This window comes from Mustela nigripes, chromosome 4, assembly GCF_022355385.1.
Source record: "Mustela nigripes isolate SB6536 chromosome 4, MUSNIG.SB6536, whole genome shotgun sequence".
NCBI lineage: Eukaryota > Metazoa > Chordata > Mammalia > Carnivora > Mustelidae > Mustela > Mustela nigripes.
The window spans coordinates 36,762,020-36,782,661 of NC_081560.1; the positions used below are offsets into that span (position 1 = coordinate 36,762,020).

The 20,642-nt window shown below is 39.3% G+C and overlaps 1 protein-coding gene across 4 annotated transcripts in view; it reads right to left on the reverse strand.

Moving 5' to 3' along the window:
* Positions 1 to 6,633: 6,633 nt before the first annotated feature.
* ZNF277 (zinc finger protein 277) overlaps positions 6,634 to 20,642 on the reverse strand; it is a 104,160-nt gene continuing 90,151 nt past the window's right edge. For all 4 annotated transcript variants that reach the window (XM_059396550.1, XM_059396551.1, XM_059396553.1 and 1 more), the window contains 5 exons: positions 14,017 to 14,084; positions 12,309 to 12,405; positions 10,301 to 10,343; positions 8,947 to 9,121; positions 6,634 to 7,252 (listed from right to left, as the gene is read on the reverse strand). In XM_059396550.1, coding sequence (XP_059252533.1) covers positions 7,066 to 7,252; positions 8,947 to 9,121; positions 10,301 to 10,343; positions 12,309 to 12,405; positions 14,017 to 14,084 — 570 coding nt within the window. In that variant the 3' untranslated portion in view covers positions 6,634 to 7,065. The remainder of the gene's footprint in view (positions 7,253 to 8,946; positions 9,122 to 10,300; positions 10,344 to 12,308; positions 12,406 to 14,016; positions 14,085 to 20,642) is intronic.

Sequence of the window (20,642 nt, forward strand, 5' to 3'; positions counted from 1 at the left end):
AGCTTGATATCCGCTTCAGCAGGATGTTGAAGATCTTGACCAGTGAAGTTAAACTGCATTGGGAGGAATCTCCCCCAAGGGGTTACCACTGGTAACATGCTTCACCATTCCTGTGAGGAAAACCAACTGGTAATTCTCTCAAGGTGACCTATGAGATTGTAAGAGATCAGAATATGCCACCCCAATCGTTGCCACTCTGGCATAAGGATTATTTTGAACTGAAGGCAACTGAGATAAAGTTGGCATAGGATGAGCTCTCTGTGGTACCCTATCTACCTGAAAACAAGATCATAAATTGCCCAAGGTATCTCCCCCCTCCTCCCACCATCCCCCACTTTTCATACCAGGAAGGGACTAACACCCTTATCACCAGAGATGAGATGGCACCTCTTTGAGGTCTATACAAACCTTACCTACCTCACTAGCCCTTACCTACCATTAATTTGCCATGTATTTCCCTTCCTGCCATTTGCTGCCACTAAAAGCTCAGTCTTTTTCATATGCCTTGACAGTTCTGTTTAAATGTACCCTCTTTTGGTATAAGAGCACTCAAACTTAGCTGTTTCTTTAGGGGTTTTCTATTCTTTCTGAAAAGCCCCCTATGTAAAACTTTTTAAAAAACATTTTATTTATTTATTTGAGAGGAAAGAGAGAGAGAGTGGAGGTGAGTGCAGGGGGAGGGGCAGAGAGAGGGAGAGGCGGAGAATCCCAAACAGAATCCATGCTGAGCACAAAACTTGATCTCATGACCCATTAGATCATGACCTGAGCTGAAATCACAAGTCAGACACTTAACCAACTGAGCCACCCAGGCACCAGTTTAAAACTTTTAATATCAAATAACTTTTTTTGGTTAAATTTTTTAAAAAAAATGTTCTATTTAGGGGCGCCTGTGTGGCTGAGTCCGTGGAGTCTGCCTTTGGCTCTGGTTGGGATTCTGAATTCCGGGGATCAAGCCCTGAGTGGGGCTCCCTGCTCAGGGGAGCCTGCTTCTCCCTGTCCTTCCTCCTGCCTTTCTGTCTGCTTGTGCTCTTTCTCTAGCTCTCTGTTAAATAAATAAAATCTTAAAAAATAAAATAAAAGATTCTATTTATTTATTTGCCAGAGAGTGCACAAATGGGGAGTAGCAGGTAGAGGGAGAGGAGACTCCCTGCTGAGCAAGTAGCCTGATGAGGGACTTGATCCCAGGATCCCAGGATCATGACTCTAGCTGAAGGCAGCCGCTTAACTGTGGACTGAGCCACCCAGGTGCCCCAATGTCAAATAACTTTGTGTATTTTCTCTCTCTCTCTCTCTCTCTTTTTTTTTTTTTTTTTTTAGATTTTATTTATTTTATTTGACAGATAGAGATTACAAGTAGGCAGAGAGGCAGGCAGAGAGAGAGAGGAGGAAGCAGGCTCCCCGTTGAGCAGAGAGCCCGATGTGGGACTCGATCCCAGGACCCTGAGATCGTGACCTGAGCCGAAGGCAGCGGCTTAACCCACTGAGCCACCCAGGCGCCCTATTTTTTCTCATATTAATCTGTCTGTTGACAGTTTATTTTGCAGAATCAGCTGAAGAACCTAAGAGGGCAGAGAAGTTTTCTCCCCTGTAAGGTATTTACATTCTTGCAAAGAAATATCCAGGGATGGCAAGCCCAATTATGAGTCTGCTGTGAGAGGTCTTTCTTTCCCATCTCAAATCTTTTTTTTTTTTTTTTTTTAAAGATTTTATTTATTTATTTGACAGACAGAGATCACAAGCAGGAGAGATGCAGGCAGAGAGAGAGAGAGGAGGAAGCAGGCTCCCCGCTGAAGCAGAGAGCCCGATGTGGGGCTCGATCCCAGGACCGCGGGACCATGACCTGAGCCGAAAGCAGAGGCTTAACCCACTGAGCCACCCAGGCACCCCTCCCATCTCAAATCTTAAAAACCTTTTTACTTTTCCTTCCCCCTCTGAGCCCTCTGTCTACAATATCCCCTGCCTGATCTGTGGGAATCTAGACTCTAAATATAACCACATGGTTTCCACACTGGCCTGTGCTGTTGGTCTTTGCTGTGGAATGACAGGCCTATAAAGCCTTTTTTTGAAGGGTAGCTTCTCTTTCATCCCCTCGTTGGTTTCACCTGGAAAACATCCTCAGCAGATTCCTGAACTAAAGCTGCTATGATCATTTCTGCAGCTGAAATTTCTAGGTTGAGCTATGAATCACAAAACCCCCAAAGTAACAGTGGGGAGGTAGATATTTATTCCATTCAGATGAACGTCTAGGTCATCGTTCAAGGGCTGGTGTAGCCTCAAGATAGGGATCCAGGTTCCTTTGACCCTCTTGCTCCATCACGCTTGGTTTGACCTCCCTGTCCCATATGCAGACATCTTTGGCAACAGAGCAGGAAGGGATGAAAGGAAAGCAGAGAGTGCTTTGTCTAGTATCTTAAGGAAGCTGTCACACTCGACTCTTCTGCTTGCATCTCATTTACTGTCATGTAGACGAGGAAGTGTCCTGAGCTGCTGGAGAACCTGGGAAATGTAGTCTTCATTCTAGCTGTCATATACCCAACTAAACTTATTATTCAAGAAATGGAGAATGAATATGGGGGCAACTGGACTACCAGATTAATTGTACCGGTGTGGACAGATACCTCTGTGGAGCCCTCCTCAGCAGTCCACCTTCCCTTGCTTTTGATTGGCCCAGGCCTCCAGCAGTATTTCCCTCCATTCTGCCTTTGTCAGCAATAGTGCATATGTTCTGGGTCTTGACTTCCCCTCTATGCCTTTCAAAGTGGAACCGCTGGATTTGTCACAGTTTAACTTACCTCCTAGTAAGTTAAAATTCCCCAATAAAGGCCTAGTGTTTCTACAGTCTGATGCCTTTTTTTCCTTTCCTTTTAAATCTTTCTCTTCTTTCTGGTCTAGACATGTACTTACCTGACATTCTGTTCTAGATTTCGTCTAATGGGGTCTTCTGTTTTGAGAGATAAATCACTAGGTCTGCTTGGCCAAAAGCAACGGTTGTTCAAAAACAAACAAACAAACAAACAAACAAAACAAAACCAAAACAAACACAAAACCAAACCAAACAAACAAAAACCTTGGCCAGGGGGGCCTGGGTGGCTCAGTCAGTTGAGATTCTGCCTTTGGCTCAGGACGGAGCCCAGCACTGGGCTCCCTGCTCAGTGGGAAGCGGCTTCTCCCTCTCCCTCTGCCTGCCACTCTGCCTACTTGGGCTATCTCCCTGTCAAAGTAAATAAATAAAATCTTAAAACAATAAAAACAACAACAAAAAAACCTTGGCCACTCTCACCTTTCTGAGTTAGATAACTAGCATGCATTTTCTGATTAGGCTAATAGCCAATCCGGGCTTGGATTCCGTTTATCACTGTCCTTATTAGCTCTCTGTTATGTTTCATGTTTTCTGGTTACCTTTATTTAGTATTAATTTTCAGAATTTCTCAAGCCTGCTCCCTCTGGGCATAGATAGCACTTGTATCTCTATTTACAATTCTAGTGACATCTGGAAACCCATTCAATGATCCCTTGAATAGTGTACTTTCATCTGATTGATCCTCCCCTTTTGAATTGTCCAACCTTTCAGGGTACACTTTGCATCAGTGTCCCAATTTTTGAGGAGTTGCCAATAGTTCTTGACAAGTAGTCTCTATTTTCTGTGTAGCTCTAAGAGAGTCCTTTGCCAGTAGTGGTCTATATTCTTGCTCGTTCTCTGAGAGTCAGCACAGTTGGCTGAAATTTTGCTTCTATTCTTGTTTGATTTTTTTGGGACCAAGTTATTATTTCTGAGCTAAAAAAAACCCCACCCCAAACCTCCAAAACATCTACACATTTTAAAAATAACCTCTTATATCTTTTCCCTTTTATCTGTCCTTCAATTTCATTTTTCCTTTTATATCCACCTCATCTGTTCTTTAAGATCTCAACTTTATCTCCAAAAAACCTTTCTCCTTCACAAGCTTAATTATTCTTAATTTTGTTCTCATTCTTTCATTGCTCCTGTTTTAAAACTGAAGCATATTCTAGAAACACTCTACACACTTCCTGAACAAATCTGATTCCTAGACACACAAGGTTCTAGGCATAGGACTGTCTTCTTTGGTTTTAAAACAATTTAACTCAATCGTGTCTTTAACTTAGGCATTTTCCATTATAATGGCTTTTATTTATTTATTTTTTTTTTGCTTAAAAAAAAAAGATTTATTTATTTTGGAGGGGGAGGGGGCAGAGGGAGAGTCACTCTCAGGCTGACTCCCCACTGAGGGCAGAGCTGGAAGTGGGGCTCTCATGACCCCAAGATCATGACCTGAGCCAAAAACACACAGGTGCCCCCCCCTTTTAAAAAAGGATCTTATTTATTTATTTGAGACAGAGACAGCAGAGGGAGGGTGAGAGGGAGTAGCGCTCTCCCCACTGGGCAGAAGGCTCAAAGTCAGGACCCTGAGTTCATGACCTGAGCCAAAGGCAGACGCTTAACCAATTGAGCCATCTAGGAGTCCCTCTGCTTGGTGTTTCATAAGAGATCTGTGCAGAAGTCTGCAAAGTTGGAGGCTTTGAAAACTAAAGCCATGGTCAGAGCCTCTAAAATTTATATCCAGTCACTTTTGGATCACATGGCAGGGGATGACTTTTTTTTTTAAGATTTTATTTATTTACTTGACAAAGAGAGAGAGAGAGAGAACACAAGCAGGGAGTGGGAGAGGGAGAAGCAGGCTTCCCGCTCATCAGGGAGCCCATCTGGGGCTCCATACCAGGACCCTGGAATCATGACCTGAGCTGAAGGCAGATGCTTAATGACCGAGCCGCCCAGGTGCCCCTGGGGGATGACTCCTGAGACTCATGACAGGTCACATGACTTCAAGATTAGTCTTTGGGCACTGCCTACAGAGGCTGGTATTAACTGTTGGAAACTACAACTTCAAACTCCAGTACTCTATAGCACACATGCTATGTAAAGAATGTACTGTAAAAGAAGTGACAGCATTAGAAAATCATCACTTTGCAGTCACTAGAAAAAATAATAAGTAACAATTACCAATGAATACTGAGTGAGTTAGATAAAAGATCGATGGGGAACTTTATAATGATGCACTGACTGACAACACCTGAGTGGACTATCAGCTCTAAAATCTCTAAAAACTGGTACTAGGGATATTATGTGCCTGATGTGATACAACAGCAACAGTATTTCTTATAAATAATTTGTGCAAATAAGTTTTTGAACACAAATTTACTGGAACTTAAGTCCACCAGTCAGCAAGAAAAATGGGTGATAGAGGAACATGTTAAATGACACAAAGAGCATCTGATCATCCACATACAGAAAGTGAGATAATGGGCTTAGTTTCTTTAACAAAAAAGTGACATTTTAAGAGGAAGGAGGCACAAACTGTATAGATTATAAGACCCTTAAGAACCATACCAATCAAATGCAATATATGAATCTCACCTAGGACCCAATTTTTTTTAAAAGATTTTATTGATTTGAGAGAGTATGAGCATGACATGGGGGAGGGGCAGAGGGATAAGGAGCAACAGACTCTCCACTGAGCAGGGAACCTGATTCAGGGCTCGATTTCAAGATCCTGACATCATGACCTGCTTTGCGAAGGCAGCCACCCAACCAACTGAGCCACCCAGGTAGGTGCTCCATGGGACCTGATTTAAACAAACCAACTGTTAAGGAGTTTTAGATTACCCAAATGTTAACAACTCACCACATTCACTTTAGCATCCTCTCTCTATATATTCACATTTGTTTTCTGAGAGTAAGTTGCAACCAAAATGCTCTTTTACCTGTAAGTTTAACTGTGTATTATCTAAAGACATGGACATTCTCATAAATAACCACAGTACAATTGTCAAAATCTGGAAATTAACACCAATTAACAGTAGCTACCGATCTTATTAAAAGTGTACTATTTGTCCCACTAGATCTTTTACGGCAAAAGAAAATTTTGGGGGGGTCCAGAATCTAATACAGGATTGCATGTAGTATTATCTTTTTAGTTTCCTTTAATCTAAAAGAATATTTTAGTTTTTGTTTTTCATGACCTTGACTTTTGAAGAATAAAGGCCAGTTATTTGGTTGACTGTCCCTCAACTTGGGTTTGATTAATGTTTCCTTGTTATATTCGTGTTAATGCATTTTTGGAAGGAATCCTCAAACATGTTTTGTCTTCCTCAGTGCATCTAATTAGAAAGCATACAGTATCTGTCCTGTAACTGATAATACTGTAAAAGGACATCTTGAGAAAGCTAGGGAAAATTGAAAACATAGGATATTAATAAGTTAATTTTGTTAGATGTCATAATGGCATTATGTTTATGTTTTTAAAAAATGGTACTGATCTGCTAATGATAGATACATTGTAGAAGACGAGGCTTGATGCCCATTTCTAGGGAGTTTGATTACTCTATGCAGAAAGCAATAATGATAGTCAGATTTATACTTTTCTGAAATTGCTTCCAATCTGTGCATTCTCCAGGTCTTTGACCATTTTTCCTTTCTTTTACTGGATCCTCTTTTTGGTCACTCTAAATCTTCCCCAGTGTAGTCAAATTCTGTGACTTGTTGGATGAAGAAAGCCTGTGGCGGAGGAAAGTGAAATTACGCTGAAACTAACTTTATAAATAATTTGAACATTTCATTTCTTTGTGATTTACACGTCTTCTTTATTTAAAAAAGAAAAGAATTTTTTAAAGCAGTCTGTTCACCTAATGTGGGGCTCAAACTCATGAACCCCGAGATCAAGAGTCACATGCTCCATCAGCTGAGCCAGCCAGGTGCTCCAAATGTCTTCCTTATTATAAATAATTGAGTCTAATGAAATTAGATCATTTATAATGATTATATAGTAAAACTTTATAGACAAAAATACAAAAAGTCCTCATTTTATTTTTTGGAAAGTACTTTTTAAAATTTTATTTCACCAAGGAGTAATCCTTTGCTGATGTTCAAATTTAAACTATTCTTCTGTTTAAATTCTTCAAATTTAAACTATTCTATTAATCGTCTCATAAGAGAAAAAACACAAGAAGTTGCATTGTCTTCTAGTTTTTCTGTGGCATTTTCTTCTAGTTTTTCAAACTCTCATGTAGTAGCAACTGATTCAAAATACTGCTTTGTTTCAAAGCATGCAGTTTAGATATATCTTCACTGATGATGGTAATATTTCCATTTTGTTCCTGAGCTGTCAGGTCACTCTCACTGTCAGACAGTGTACATAGCAGAGTGTCGTTTTCATAGGTTGGAAAATAATACCTGAAAACAACCACAGATATAATGAATAACCAAACTATAACTCATCCACAAAAGTTTCTAGGCAGTTGACATTAGTATAATTAGTATAATTCTGCTGGGTTTCCTCGCCAATAATTTCAACGGCATTTTGCAAACATGGTATGGGAGACAACTTCTGAATTACTTTTACTTTGACCTTTACTGGCTGATACCAGTCTTAGCTGCATCCTTGCTAGCTGCCCATTCAGCCTCTGTTTGACATTCCCACAAGAGCTCACTATCTGAAAAGGCAGCTTACTCCAGTATTGGGCAGCTAGTTGTTAGAGATATTGCCATGAATGAAGCTAAAAATGAACCCCCTTCATTTCTATTCAAAGGTTCCAGTTCTTCCCTAGAAGATTACCAAAACTCAAATATGGCTACTTTTTCATACATGAGTCCTTTAAATACCTGATGAAAACACTGTTTCCTTTGAATGTGTGTGTTTTCTTCCCAACCTAATCACTACTGGTTCCTTCATCCTAGGTGAATAAAAATTAAAACATTTATAGAATTTTATGTCTATTGTTCTGGCTCCTTTTTCTGGACACACTTAGGAGTTAGTTCTGGAGTTATCTCTAAAGATTTCAACTTATTTAAGAATTACAGGAACAGGGTCTCAGGCAATCCAGGACCAACTTTGTCTCTCACAAATCGGGACTTTTCTTTCTTGCATTCTTTTTAAAGAAGATATTTATTTATTTATTTGGGAGAGAGAAAGAGACAGAGAGAGCAAGGGAGTGTGAGAGGGGTGAGGGATAAAAGGAGAATCTCAGACAGATTCCATGCTGAGTACAGAGCCTGATGTGGGGGTCGATCTCATGACCCTATGATCATGACCTGAAACCAAGAGTTGGGACGTTTAACTGCATGAACCACCCAGGTGCCCTGAAATCTGGGATTTTCTAGAGGAAAATCTAGAGCTTTGGGGCTAGTATTGGGGGACGGGGGGGGGCACTAATTTAACATTTCCTAAGAAGAGAGAAACCTCCAGGCGGCTAGAACCCTACACCCTCTCCAAGGTTCTCCCAGCTGAGGTTGTCCAGACTGCTATGAGAACCAGCCCAGATGGCTGAACTAGCAAAGGATATCGGGGAGTCTGATACCACCTCCATAGTACAGATCAGTGGACCAACTGCTTAACATTTATAAAGTTCTGAGATGCAAAATATATACCAAAAGCCCTAATAGTTGTGTGCTCTTTGACAGAATAATTTTATTTCTAGAAGTTTATCTAAATGAAAAATGAGACAAGTGTGCAACAATGCAGGCATATGGATATTCACTGTATTACTATTTATAAGAGCAAAATGCAAGAAACGACTTCAATAGCTAGGAAATTAGGGTATATCTATTGAATGGGATATCTGACAACCATTAAAAATGATGCAATTGATATGTATTACATATAAAAAAATGCATGCAATAATCTGTTAACAAAAATATAAAGAAAAAAATCTTCACTTCTATACTTACATCTTTTTCTTCATACCACAAAAATACTAGAGTTGGTTATACTTATAAAAGGGGATTCCTTTAAAAATACGGTTTTTTGAAGATTTTTGCTCTTTTTAAAAACGTATCTTTCTCTTTCATTAAGGTCTGGAGAAACTGAATAATGGAACAAATAAGGGATATGGAGCAAAGAAGTAGATGATTGGTTGAGTAGTACTCACTCTGGTTGATCCCACGTCTTTCTTTCAGGAAGCAGTGATGTATGTTTAGCTTCTTCCATATGCGTCCTTAACTCTGCTTTGGATTTGAATTTCACATGGCAGCCATAACATTTACATTGGTGAATTTGTCTCCGGATGAAATTGACCAGTTTTACTTGTTGGTAGAAATTTAATCCTGAAATAAGATAGTTTATACAATCATCAGACAACTGGTCAGGCCTATTTCTGAATTGTTATAATATTTTAAAAGAGCCAATTCTTTTTTTTTTAAGGTTTTATTTATTTTTTTGAAAGAGGAAGAGAGAGTGAGTGAGCATGAGCAGGGGGAAGGGCAGATGGACAAGCAGACTTTGTGCTGAGTATGGAGCCTGAAGTGGAGCTCCATCCCAGGACCCTGAGATCATGACCTGAGCCAAAGTCGAATGCTTAACCATCTGTACCATCCAAGTGCCTGAGTCACTTCTCTGTATTAACCAACCTGAAGAGGCACTACAATTATAAAGAATAATAGATACCAAACAATAACAGCTAATACTTATATAAGGCTTATGTGCTAGCCACTGTTCTAACTAGTTTCCACTCATTAATACATTTAATTCTTGCAGAACTCTACCACATAGGTAGTATTATCATATCCACATTATCTATTAGGAGACTGGCCAAGGTTGCACAGCTAGTGGGTGGTAGAGCCAGCATTTGACATACATACATGTCTGTAAGAAGAGCAAAGTAAAGTAACACTTTCCAGAGTCTAGGAAAGTAGTCAGTCAGTAAGCTGAGGTGTGGGAAGTGAGTATTCTACTGCCTTTGATCCATTAACAAGTCAGTAATTTACATCTTCATGCCCCTAATCTTTCCATCATACTTATACTGAAAATGATACAATTGGGTCCATCTGTGACAAATAATCTAGCTACACTGTCAGGCAGTATAGTAGCTGTTTTATATATATTGTCCACTCCCTTCACATTCTGTTGACCTGAGGCATTATGTCACACAGCCAGTAAGTGCTGGAGCGGGACTATGAACCCTAGTCTGACCTCAAAAATCCATGGGCTTTCTCTTAGCCGCTTCCACTTTATTTATAATAGATACTAATCATTAGCTTGTATTTTATTTGAAGGATTCATGTATGTAGGAAAGAAGAAAGACCATATGAAATAAAAAACCATATTTGAGTATTACAGTTCAAAATGGTTGTGAATCACTGCTTCAGGCAGTCCCATTGAGACCATCTGTGGAGAGACACATTTGGCTGTGCATTCTCCAATCACGACTCCTGAACAAGGCATCATTTACAGGAGTGTGTATAAAAACGCAACATCATGGAAAACAACTTCTGAATCAAACTCACCAAGTTCTGACTTTATTTTGAGGAGATCAAACTCGTGAGCATCCTAAAAAAGGAATGAATATCTGTGAGCATATAAATTATTTAATCTTTCAGGCTGAAGTTATAAACAGACGGCTTATTCATAGGAGTTTGAACACTGTTGAAACTCAGTCTCAGTTCATCATGTTCTGCTTTTGAAGTATTCGAAATATAACTGCTTCCCCCAACCACATCCAACTACTTTTTAAAGCACAGTCCAAACAAGTCATGCCAATCAGTTGAAACATTTTAATTATTCACAGTTTGTATCTACAGTTTTCACAATTTACTATGTATGCATTCTGCAATCTGACAAAGTGTCCTCAGTCTGTGGTAAAATGTGGCCCTATTTACTGTATTGTGTGCCTGGACTACAATTATGGATATAGGTCCTCTGCTACACAAGCAGATAGGTAATTTTACAAATCCGCTTTTCATTTTATGCCATTAAGCATACTGTTTAATGCAAATTTCTCTTCACTGACATCTTCCCATAAATTTTATTTCTTTTGATTTTTACAATGCAGTCTTCTTCTGTTCCACTTGTGCAATCGTCCATCTGGGTAAATGTTTGAACTTAAAAGCTTACAGAGAATAAAGAACATCTAACTTCCTATGAAGGCATTCAATGTAACATCAGAGGCCGGATAATTAGGAAATCCATGGTACTTTATGACTGGAAGTGACTGAGCAGAGGGCGAGGACACAGGTCAAGGATGTTGCAAAGGAAATTTCCTATACAAGGTAGGGGTATTAAGACTCCTTTCAATTCAAAGATATTAGGATATTATTAATTAAATTTAAACACTGGAAATTATACACACATACTATTAGCTAACCTGTTTCAGAGAAAACGACTCTCTGCTTTCTTAAGGGTAAATGCTCATGACCTTTCACATACATTCTATTTTTTTTTAAAATGGAACTAAGAAGAGTGTTTCTGAATGAGAGCAGGGAGAAGGTGGGTGAAACAGGATAATCTGCGTTACTGTTGGCAGAGATGGCTGGGGGAGGGTAGGAAGAGCGAATCAGAATCATCCAGTAATATTTTTTAATTATAATCACTCCTCTACCTTTAAGCTGCAGTACTGTCATGACTCATTAGATGTCCCCCCTCTTCACCCGCACTGTCCAGCTGAGGATCAGAGCTGTTGGGAGTGTGTCATCTCTCAGATATACTGGGGTGAAAAAAGGTTTAGAACTGCCAGCTTCAAGCTTCATTATAACATAAAAATGGCATCCAGAAGGGAACACACGAACTGGAAATACCCTCAAATTTCTTCCCTCCAAATTCTTACAACTGCAGGAGCTGCACAATCACATCCTGTACCCTCAGCCTCTACACTGCCCATGCCCCACTGCCCATTTCCCTCAAGGGCTTCAGGAACCCTTTCCTGCTTTCCTTATTCACTAGCACAGGAGGCAGTGGAAAAAGATGCAGAACCGTCCATATCTTGAGTATTGTTACTCATGGTTACAGGGCCCACATTGTAAGCTAGAATTATCTCATAAACATCTCAGAGGTAGGATGGCCTCAGTGGTCTGTGAAATCCCACTCCAACAGTTTGCACAGGTCTTGTGCATTATACTAAATTGCCCTGAGTTCTGGTTCTTCTTGATGGATTGGGCCTGTCTCTTCTGTTTTGCCTATATCACTTTCTTTTTAATAAAAGATTTATTTATTTATTTGGCCGGGGGTGGGGGGAGGGCACGAGTGAGCACAGGAGGAGGGGCAGAGGGAGAGAATCTTTCAAGTAGACTCTACGCTGAGGGTGGTGTTGAACTCGGGGCTCGATCTTACAACCCTGAGTTCATGACATGAGCTGAAACCATGAGGTGGATGCTTAGCCAACTGAGCCATCAGGTGCCCCACTTACAGCACTTTTCGGAATAGGATAATGGCAGACTAAACATAAGCTGATAAGACTGCAGTCATGATCAGTGTCCCTGTTAGAACAAAACAAAATTCAAATGAATAAAAGTATCTCACCTCCATGTGGACACATAATTTCTCAATGGTTTCTGCTTGCTTTTCACAAAATAGGCAGACAGCAGAGTCAGGGTGTTCTTCCCAATCAGACCAGTCACTGTGTTAAAAAGAAAACAGCAAATAGAGAGATTCCCCTCATTAAGAGGGTGTACTAAGCAGTCACTTGCTATTACTTCCTCCCCCCTGGGAAACCCTGCCACTCTCTTTCAACTCTGACATTTTTGTAAAGATTGTCACATCATATTATGACTTTTTGATATAGTTTTGAAATTCAAAGCAGCACCATGAAATTAATATAAATAGTGAACAGGTGCTGCTCCATTTTCTTCTATTTGCTTCTCTTCTGAGCAGCTATTTTACTACAGAATCAGATTAATGTCTTTCTGACACAACTAGGTTTAATTCACAAAGGAGGCACATCAGTAGATGCGATGCTCCCTCTCATTAGCCACAACCACTAAGTACACATGCTGTGAGGTACGATGCTGGGAGTGTGTCTCTGCATGACAAATGGTGTGTTTTAAAAAGGCAAACCATGTATCCTTCATGTGAGAAATACTGATCATTTTAAGTGTTAAATCTGGTGATAAACAGAGAGATCAAAAACCACACAGGACCCATGTTACCATTCCTGTCTACTCCCCATCCCCTGACTTATTTTGAAGACACTATCAACTTCTTGTCCTAAGCCTGGGAAACTGAAATCCCAAGAGAGAAATAAGGTCAAGCATCTTTGGAAAAAAAGAGGATGAGTAACAGGGAATCCTTTAAGGTTGAAAAGAACACTTCCCAAGTTTGTAATTCCAAGGAAAGAAGCTGTGAATATTTTAACTAGGTCAATGGGATGTACATGGAACAAGGTTAGTTCCGTGACATTCTCTACTCCAATGACAAGCAGCATGGAGAGTTCAAAGTTTGTGTAACTTCAAGATCTGGGCACTAACCAAGTGAGCAAAATACCAGTGGGATGTATCTTTCTCTGCATTATTTTTTACTTGTGTGTTCAATTAACAGCTTTTTAAAAAACTTTTAAAATTTTATTTTTATTTATTTATATATTTATTTTTAAGGATCTTATTTATTTATTTGAGAGAGTGATAGACAGGACAAGCAGGGGTGGGGGGATTGGGGAAGGGAGAGGGAGAAGTACACTTCTTACTGAGCAGGGAGGCATGGGGTTCGATTCTAGGACCCTAGGATCATGACCTGAGCTGAAGGCAGATGCTTAACCAACTGAGCCACTCAAGAGCCCCTAAAGTTGTTTTTTTAAAAAATTAATTTATTTATTTTAAAAGATTTTATTTATTTATTTGAGAGCGAGAGAGGAGGAGGAGGAGCAGAGGGAGAGGGACAAGATGACTCCACACTGAGCAAAGAGCTTGATGTGGGACCCGATTTCATGGCTTTGAGATCAAGACCTGAGCCAAGACCAAGAGTCAGATGTTCAACTGTGTCACCCAGTCACCCCTCAATTAACAGTTCTAATGGCAAAAGACTATTTCGCTGGAGTAACAGTTGCTTTAGTGATTTTTATGTCAAAGTTACTTGGAATTCAGGTTTTTGCACTATTACATGGACGGATGATGACAAGGAGAGAAAGTTTTCTTCGTTTCTATTGTCTTCAGAATAATCACTTTAAACCAAACTATAGAATTGTTTTCCTACTCTTAAAACACAGCAATTAATTAGCAGCCATAACAAATCTTACTCTTCCTGATGGTCTAGCAACTCCCGATCATCTTCCAGTTGAACTTCCTCCCACGACTTTCCAAGTTCCTGTTGTGGGAAGAACAGAGAGATTAGGGAAGATGGAGGGAGCAGGAGGAAGAGGAGAAAGGAGAGAGAAAATAGACACAAAATTAAAATAATAAAACCCACTCAAAACCACATACTCACTGGTTTTAAATCAGTATAAGTAGGATTTATTAAAACAGTTATTTCAGTGACAAGGAAGGATGTATCCTAAAATGCTTTTAATAAGTTTTTCTTTTTGGAGAAGCAGTGATATTCTTTCAATCAAATTCCTTTCTCTTAAATGTAAACCAGTTTCTCAACCCTGGATGCACATTCGACTCTTTTGGGGACCTTTTTTAAAAAACCAAAAATATCTCTTGATGGAGCCTGTGAGACACCCACGTAGCTGGACTGTTTCTCCCTGAGGTCCCCTAGAGTCTATTTTTCAAACAGCAGCCACAGTGATCTTTCTAAAGGATGCTTCCTTGTTTGTATAAACTCTCCTATGGCTTTTTACCAAACTTAGAACAAAATTCAGAGGACTTATCATGGTGTGAAAGATCTGCATGTTCTGCCCTGGCTCCTTCTTCGTTACTATGCCCCATGCCTTTTTCTCTGGCTCAATTTGCTCCAGACAGATCAGTGTCTTCACTATCCCTTGAGAGCAACAAGCTCACCTCCATTGGCTACTTCCGGACTTGTTGCATTTTCTGTCTGAACATTGCTCTCCCGCATAACCGTGTGGCTCAGTCGTGGGGGCATCTGCTTAAATGTTGCCGCCTCTTCTGACTCCTCGGTCTAAAACAACACCTATTCTTCCAGTCACTTTTTATTCCCCTATGATATTTTATTATTTTACTTTTTTAAAAGATTTTATTTATTTATTTGACAGACAGAGATCACAAGTAGGCAGAGGGGCAGGGGGAAACGGGCTCCTGCTGAGCAGAAAGCCTGATGCGGGGCTCGATCCCAGGACCCTGGAATCGTGACCTGAGCTGAGGGCAAAGGCTTTAACTCACTGAGGCACCCAGGTGCCCCGGTTTTATTATTATTATTTTTTAACATCAATCACTTCCTGAAATCAGTTCTGTGTATCTGTATGTTTTCTCATTTGGTATTCGTTTTCTCCACCAGAGTCCATGAGGACATGAACTCCCCAACAAAGCCCATGAGGACATGGACTTTGTTCATTGTTCTATTTTTAGAGCCAGGCATATATGGTAAGTACTAGGAAATACTTTAAAAACTGAATTGTAACTGAAAATGTCTAAAAATTCAATACCAATTTAGATCCTACCTCAGAAGGTTTTTATAAGGTGACTAAATAAATTAGTTCACATAGAGGCAAATCTCAGAGATATTGCAGGTTTGGTTCCAGACTACCCCTGTAAGGCAAGTTGAATAAATGTTTTGGTTTTCCAGTGCATATAAAAGTTATGTTTACATTATACTGCAGTGTATTATGTGTGCATAATATGTGCATTACGTCTAGAAAAACACTGTATCTACCTTAATTAAGTATTGTGAGCATTACCAAAATGTGACTCAAGAGACATGATGTGAGTGAATGCTGTTGAAAAAAAGGCACAGATAGAGTTGCTCAATCCTTCAGGACTGCCATAATCCTTCAATTTGTACAAATCCATGAAGCACATAAGTGAAGTGAAATAAAACTAGTTATCCCTCTATATAAAGTACATGGCAGCAGGCAATAGTAAGTACTCAAATATCTACTTCAACGCCTTTTATCTCTTACAGTCCATGGAGAAGTTGCACCCATGTAGGGCTGGGTCTGGCAAACTTAGCCATAGTTTCAGCAAAACTTTATGGAGTAATGAGCAGGAATGATTTCTTTTGCCCTAACCATTTATCTTTTCTATTCCTGAATCATTTATTTCTCCTCCTTATTTTTTCTTCTTTCTCCATCCAATTTCCCCACTGTGCCATGCAAAAGCAGACAGTGCACTAAAGAAGGATGTAGAACAATAATGGGTACCTTTCCAAGCAGCTAAACTATGGTTACAGTCAAGCCCAACCTGAGCTGTTAAAAATACAGACGTTCTTGTTTGATATTTCTCTTTTGGAAAAAAATAACTAAAATTCACTCTCAGTTTTGAACTTTTTTTCTTTTCTCAAAAAAGGTATTCAATTAACGAAAAACAAAGAACTACAAGGTCCATTATGATTTAGGGGAAAAAGAAAATCTATCATTTGTCAACTTAATGAGAGGTGTTGAGGCTGTCATTATCTATCAGCTAAATGATGCATAAATTCAGACACGCAGAGATTTACCATAATGTCATTAGAGATAGTAATTTGGACTCTATAATGTACTTCCCAGAGTGTCATGAAGTGTCTGAACCTCATTATGGACATCAGGAATGGCTTCAACACTGCCAACAGGATCTCTGTTAGTTGGAATTTTTTGTGATAAAATTAAATCTTTCATGGATTACTTGGTCTCTCTGGACTTATACTTAAAGGTCATTGCTGCAGGATATTATTCAAAGAAGGGCCATCTGTGGTATTACCATTTTCAATGATAGGGACAAATGTTGTTTACCAATAAATGTTTTGGCCAAAGAGACATAAAATATCTTTTAGTGTCAAACTTCCAAACCCAAATAATTATTTTGCAACTTTCTGAGTATTCAGTATAACATGGAGGGATTTTCCTAGGCAACAGCACTAACCATTTACCACTTGAGAGGAAAATGGAACTTGGTGTTCATTAGTGTATTAAGAAACAAGTGGTTTGCATGTGACACTGGCCCAGACTTTCCTAGAATGTTCCATCTTGTGTAGTCAAATATATATGATTTATTATAGGAATAAGACCCAAAAAGAAAAAAAAAAAGGCACAGACTCTCTAATTAAGATGCTGTGCTTGCTAATGAATCATGTTCGGAAAGCAAAGATTTCAAGAAAAACAAAGTTTGGAAGGCGTATCAGTAAAGATGTTCAGCACACCCCCTCAAACCCTTACATCAGATGGTTTATGATCAATGAGAGAGTGGGCAAGAAAAACAAGACAGAAAAAAGAAATCTCCTTCACCTAGCATCCCCACCGCTCCAATACACATACTTGTACGTACTTACATGAAAAACCCATTATAAACGGAGAAAAAGAAATGCTTTAGTTTTTATTTTTTCGAGTTTTTATTTAAATTCTAGTTAGTGAGAAGTGTTTTACATGGTGGGGCACTTGGATGGCGCTTGGTTGGTTAAGTGTCAGCCTTCAGCTCAGGTCATAATCCTAGGGTCCTGGGATGGAACCCTGTGGCAAACCTGCTTCTTCCTCTTCCTCTGCTGTTCCCTGCACCACACCTCCCCCACTTGTGTTCTCCTCTCTCTCAGATAAATAAAATCTTTAAAAAAAAAAAAAAAGAGAGAGAAGTGTTCTAAATGTAAATAATTTCATTAGAAAGAACTATACTAAAACTATAAAAACAGGTTAAGAGCCAACTTTTGTTACAGCTAGCTTTGTATATCTTCAATAATAAAAAATACAAATAAAAAATGATAAAACCACTGCAAAAATAATTTCCTTTAGGAACACTTAGGGCTTGAAACATGAATGCCTTAGGACTCGGTAGCTGATGGCTCAGTGATGATGGCAGGGGCATCTGAACGGGAAACTGCCTGTGAAATTGTCCCCTTGACCATCTCCACTATTCACCGAACACTTTTGTTTGTGAGAAAACAGAGAGAACCCATAGTAGGTAATCTAGTCTCTGCATAGTGACTTTTTATGAATTTGCAAGTCTATTATTATTAAAAAACTGATATGAATTATTAAGTATGAAAATTATCTCACCTAAGGAAAAAAAAAGGAATCTGTCAATTTGGTGAGCTCAGAGGAGAGCCAAAACCACTTCTGTGCCTAAGGTCTCCCACCTTAGATGACGATTAGAGTCCAGGAAATATCCTGGATGCTGCCATCACTGCTGAGTGGAGATTCTGCTCCGAGTGGAGAAGAGGAACTCTGCTGGCACTTATCTGCTACAGGAGAGGTTCAAGCATTAACTTTGTATACCCCATCCCGAGGTGCTGAAATTATATGCTTAAGTGTCTGTCTCTCATATGGCCTCTAAACTGAGTAGTAACTTAAATCAACCACCTTAACTTAAATCAACCACCTTGTCTGTAATATTTTTTTTTCCTATTCCACCAATGTCTCGTACTGGAAGGCACTCAAATGTGTGTAGAATGTATGAAGCCAATGGAAGTGCTTCTTGGAGGGAAGAGGACGTGAGAAATGGATACAACAGCTCTTCACTCTTTGGCTCCACAGTCATCACTCATGTCAGCCTTGTCCCTCAGAGGAATACACAGTGAGTATCTGGGCAGCATTTTTTCCCCACCTTTTTAAAACTGAAGCAATGTCACTATTCACTGCTTAAGTAAACTTTTAGAAGAATTTATTCTTCATATTATTTTTGTGAAATATGAAGTATTTTCATTAATGGGGTCTAAAAGGAAACAAATGATGCTGAGCAATCTCTGACCCTCATTTTTCTCTAGTTATGCAGTATTTAGTATTTGGAACAGTATTTATATACTCATTCTATATATTATACCTTTTATCAACAACAATACTCAGGATGGTATTAAGGTTGATAGTTCTGGTAAGTCCTTTTCTATGTAGGAACACTTCTACATCTTTAGAGACTTTCTTAGCTTCTTCAATCCTTTTCTTTTTTAAAAAGGATTTTATTTATTTACTTGACAGAGAGAGAGAGAACACAAGCAGGGGGAGAGGGAGAGGGAGAAGCAGGCTTCTCACTGAGCAGGGAGCCCGATGCAGGGCTCTATCTCAGGACTTCGGGATCACGACCTGAGCCAAAGGCAGACGTCCAATGGCTGACCCACTTAAGCGCCCCTCTTCAATCTTTTTCTAAGGTAAGTTTATTTAATTTCCAAAATGCTGAGGCTAATCATAGCACATTTTAGGCTTTGTTTTTTAAATCATTCTTCTTCTTGTGGGTTATTTACTTCCATGGGAAAGCAGACAGGGCTAAGAAGGCTAAGGTTGTGGGTCAGAGCCCTTGATGAGCTTATTAAAGTCAGTTTTACTTTGACCCAGACTCACTTTCTAGTTTAGTACAAAAGAGAGTAGGCAGGAAGGTGGTGAAGAGATCATTACCAATTCATCACCATTACTTGACCAAAACTGAACCAAAAAAGTAAGAGACAGGTACCTCATTTCAACTGAGGAAAAAGTGAAGGAAATTGATATGGAGAGGTTAAGAATCCTGTTCTAACTATGTGACTCTGGGAAAAGATCCGTGCTTAGTCTCCAAACCTATAAAAAATGGGGATAATGATAAAATCTGTGACACATGAATATGGTTAAGAGTAAATGACTTAATATACATATCCAATACAGTGCCAGGCATATAGCAAGTAGTCAAATGCTGCTAGTTAAAAGAAAAAATTGCTGATATTAATAGTCTCCTAAAATGAATTAGTTTTCATTTTATATACTATTAAAGTCCTTATATTCTCTTGAAACACTCTTCTTAAGCTATGATTCATGCCACATCATATCTGGACACTCAGTGGGCAGTATTATCTAGCCTGTTCATCTAGAGACAGCTGAAATAATTGCAAATAATTTCAGTTTTGAAAGACTTACTATTTGATGCCCAGAGAATAGAGCATCGTACTTTTCTGAAATGCCAGCAGAATTTGAGTGAAGCATCTTTGAAGTCTCCTCTAAAAGGTAAATACCTCCAGCTATATATATAATGTTCTGCTAGTCCTAAACTCTCAAATATTATTTTAAAAGATCCCCACGAGGAAGTACTACTAAATTGCTTCCATGTAGCTGATATTTCTTAGAGCTAACACTGAGGTCCACTCCCTGTTGGATTGGGCTGGGCCCTGAAGCAGTGTTTGTTCTAGGAATTAATGATTGAGTGATTTCAAGAGAAGACTGAAGGACTCAAAGGCTGGCTTTGCCTTTAGCTAGTTGTAAAACATTTGCAGCAGATCATGGCAACTTCTCAGAGCCAACCTTCAAACACATGTCAAACTTGCTTCTCAAGGGGAATTTTATTTTAACAGTACAAGGATTAGTTAGAACAGACAAAAATTCCAACCCTACAGCAGACCTTTCCAACATATTTCAGGAGATGCTTGTTTCTGTCCAATTGATAAAATGGTTGATTATAAGCAATTATGCCTTCTGTGGCCATGAGTTTGATTTCTAACTCATTCCTAATGAGAGGAAAAAAATAATTGCCACTGCTTAAGAAAAGTGTCAGAAACAACTCTCTTTCTCCTAATACAAGTGGAGAGTTATGTAACCCTTTTCTTTATACCAGTGGATTATTTCACTTGTTATGTACACCCCCAAATTCAGCAGAATAGGGCAGGGCCAGTAGCACTGCCAGTCACTGTGGCAGTCAAAATCCCCACTTCCATTTCTAAATACACCCCCCCCACCCCCAGTGATACATGCCTCCTACCGAGTACCTTCTCTTAACGAAAAAAAGCCCATGAAATGGTACTGAGGTTTCTAGGAAGGAAACCTTTCAATGCATTTAAAATCCTTCACATGGTAACACCATTATCACATTCTATTAGCCGAACAAA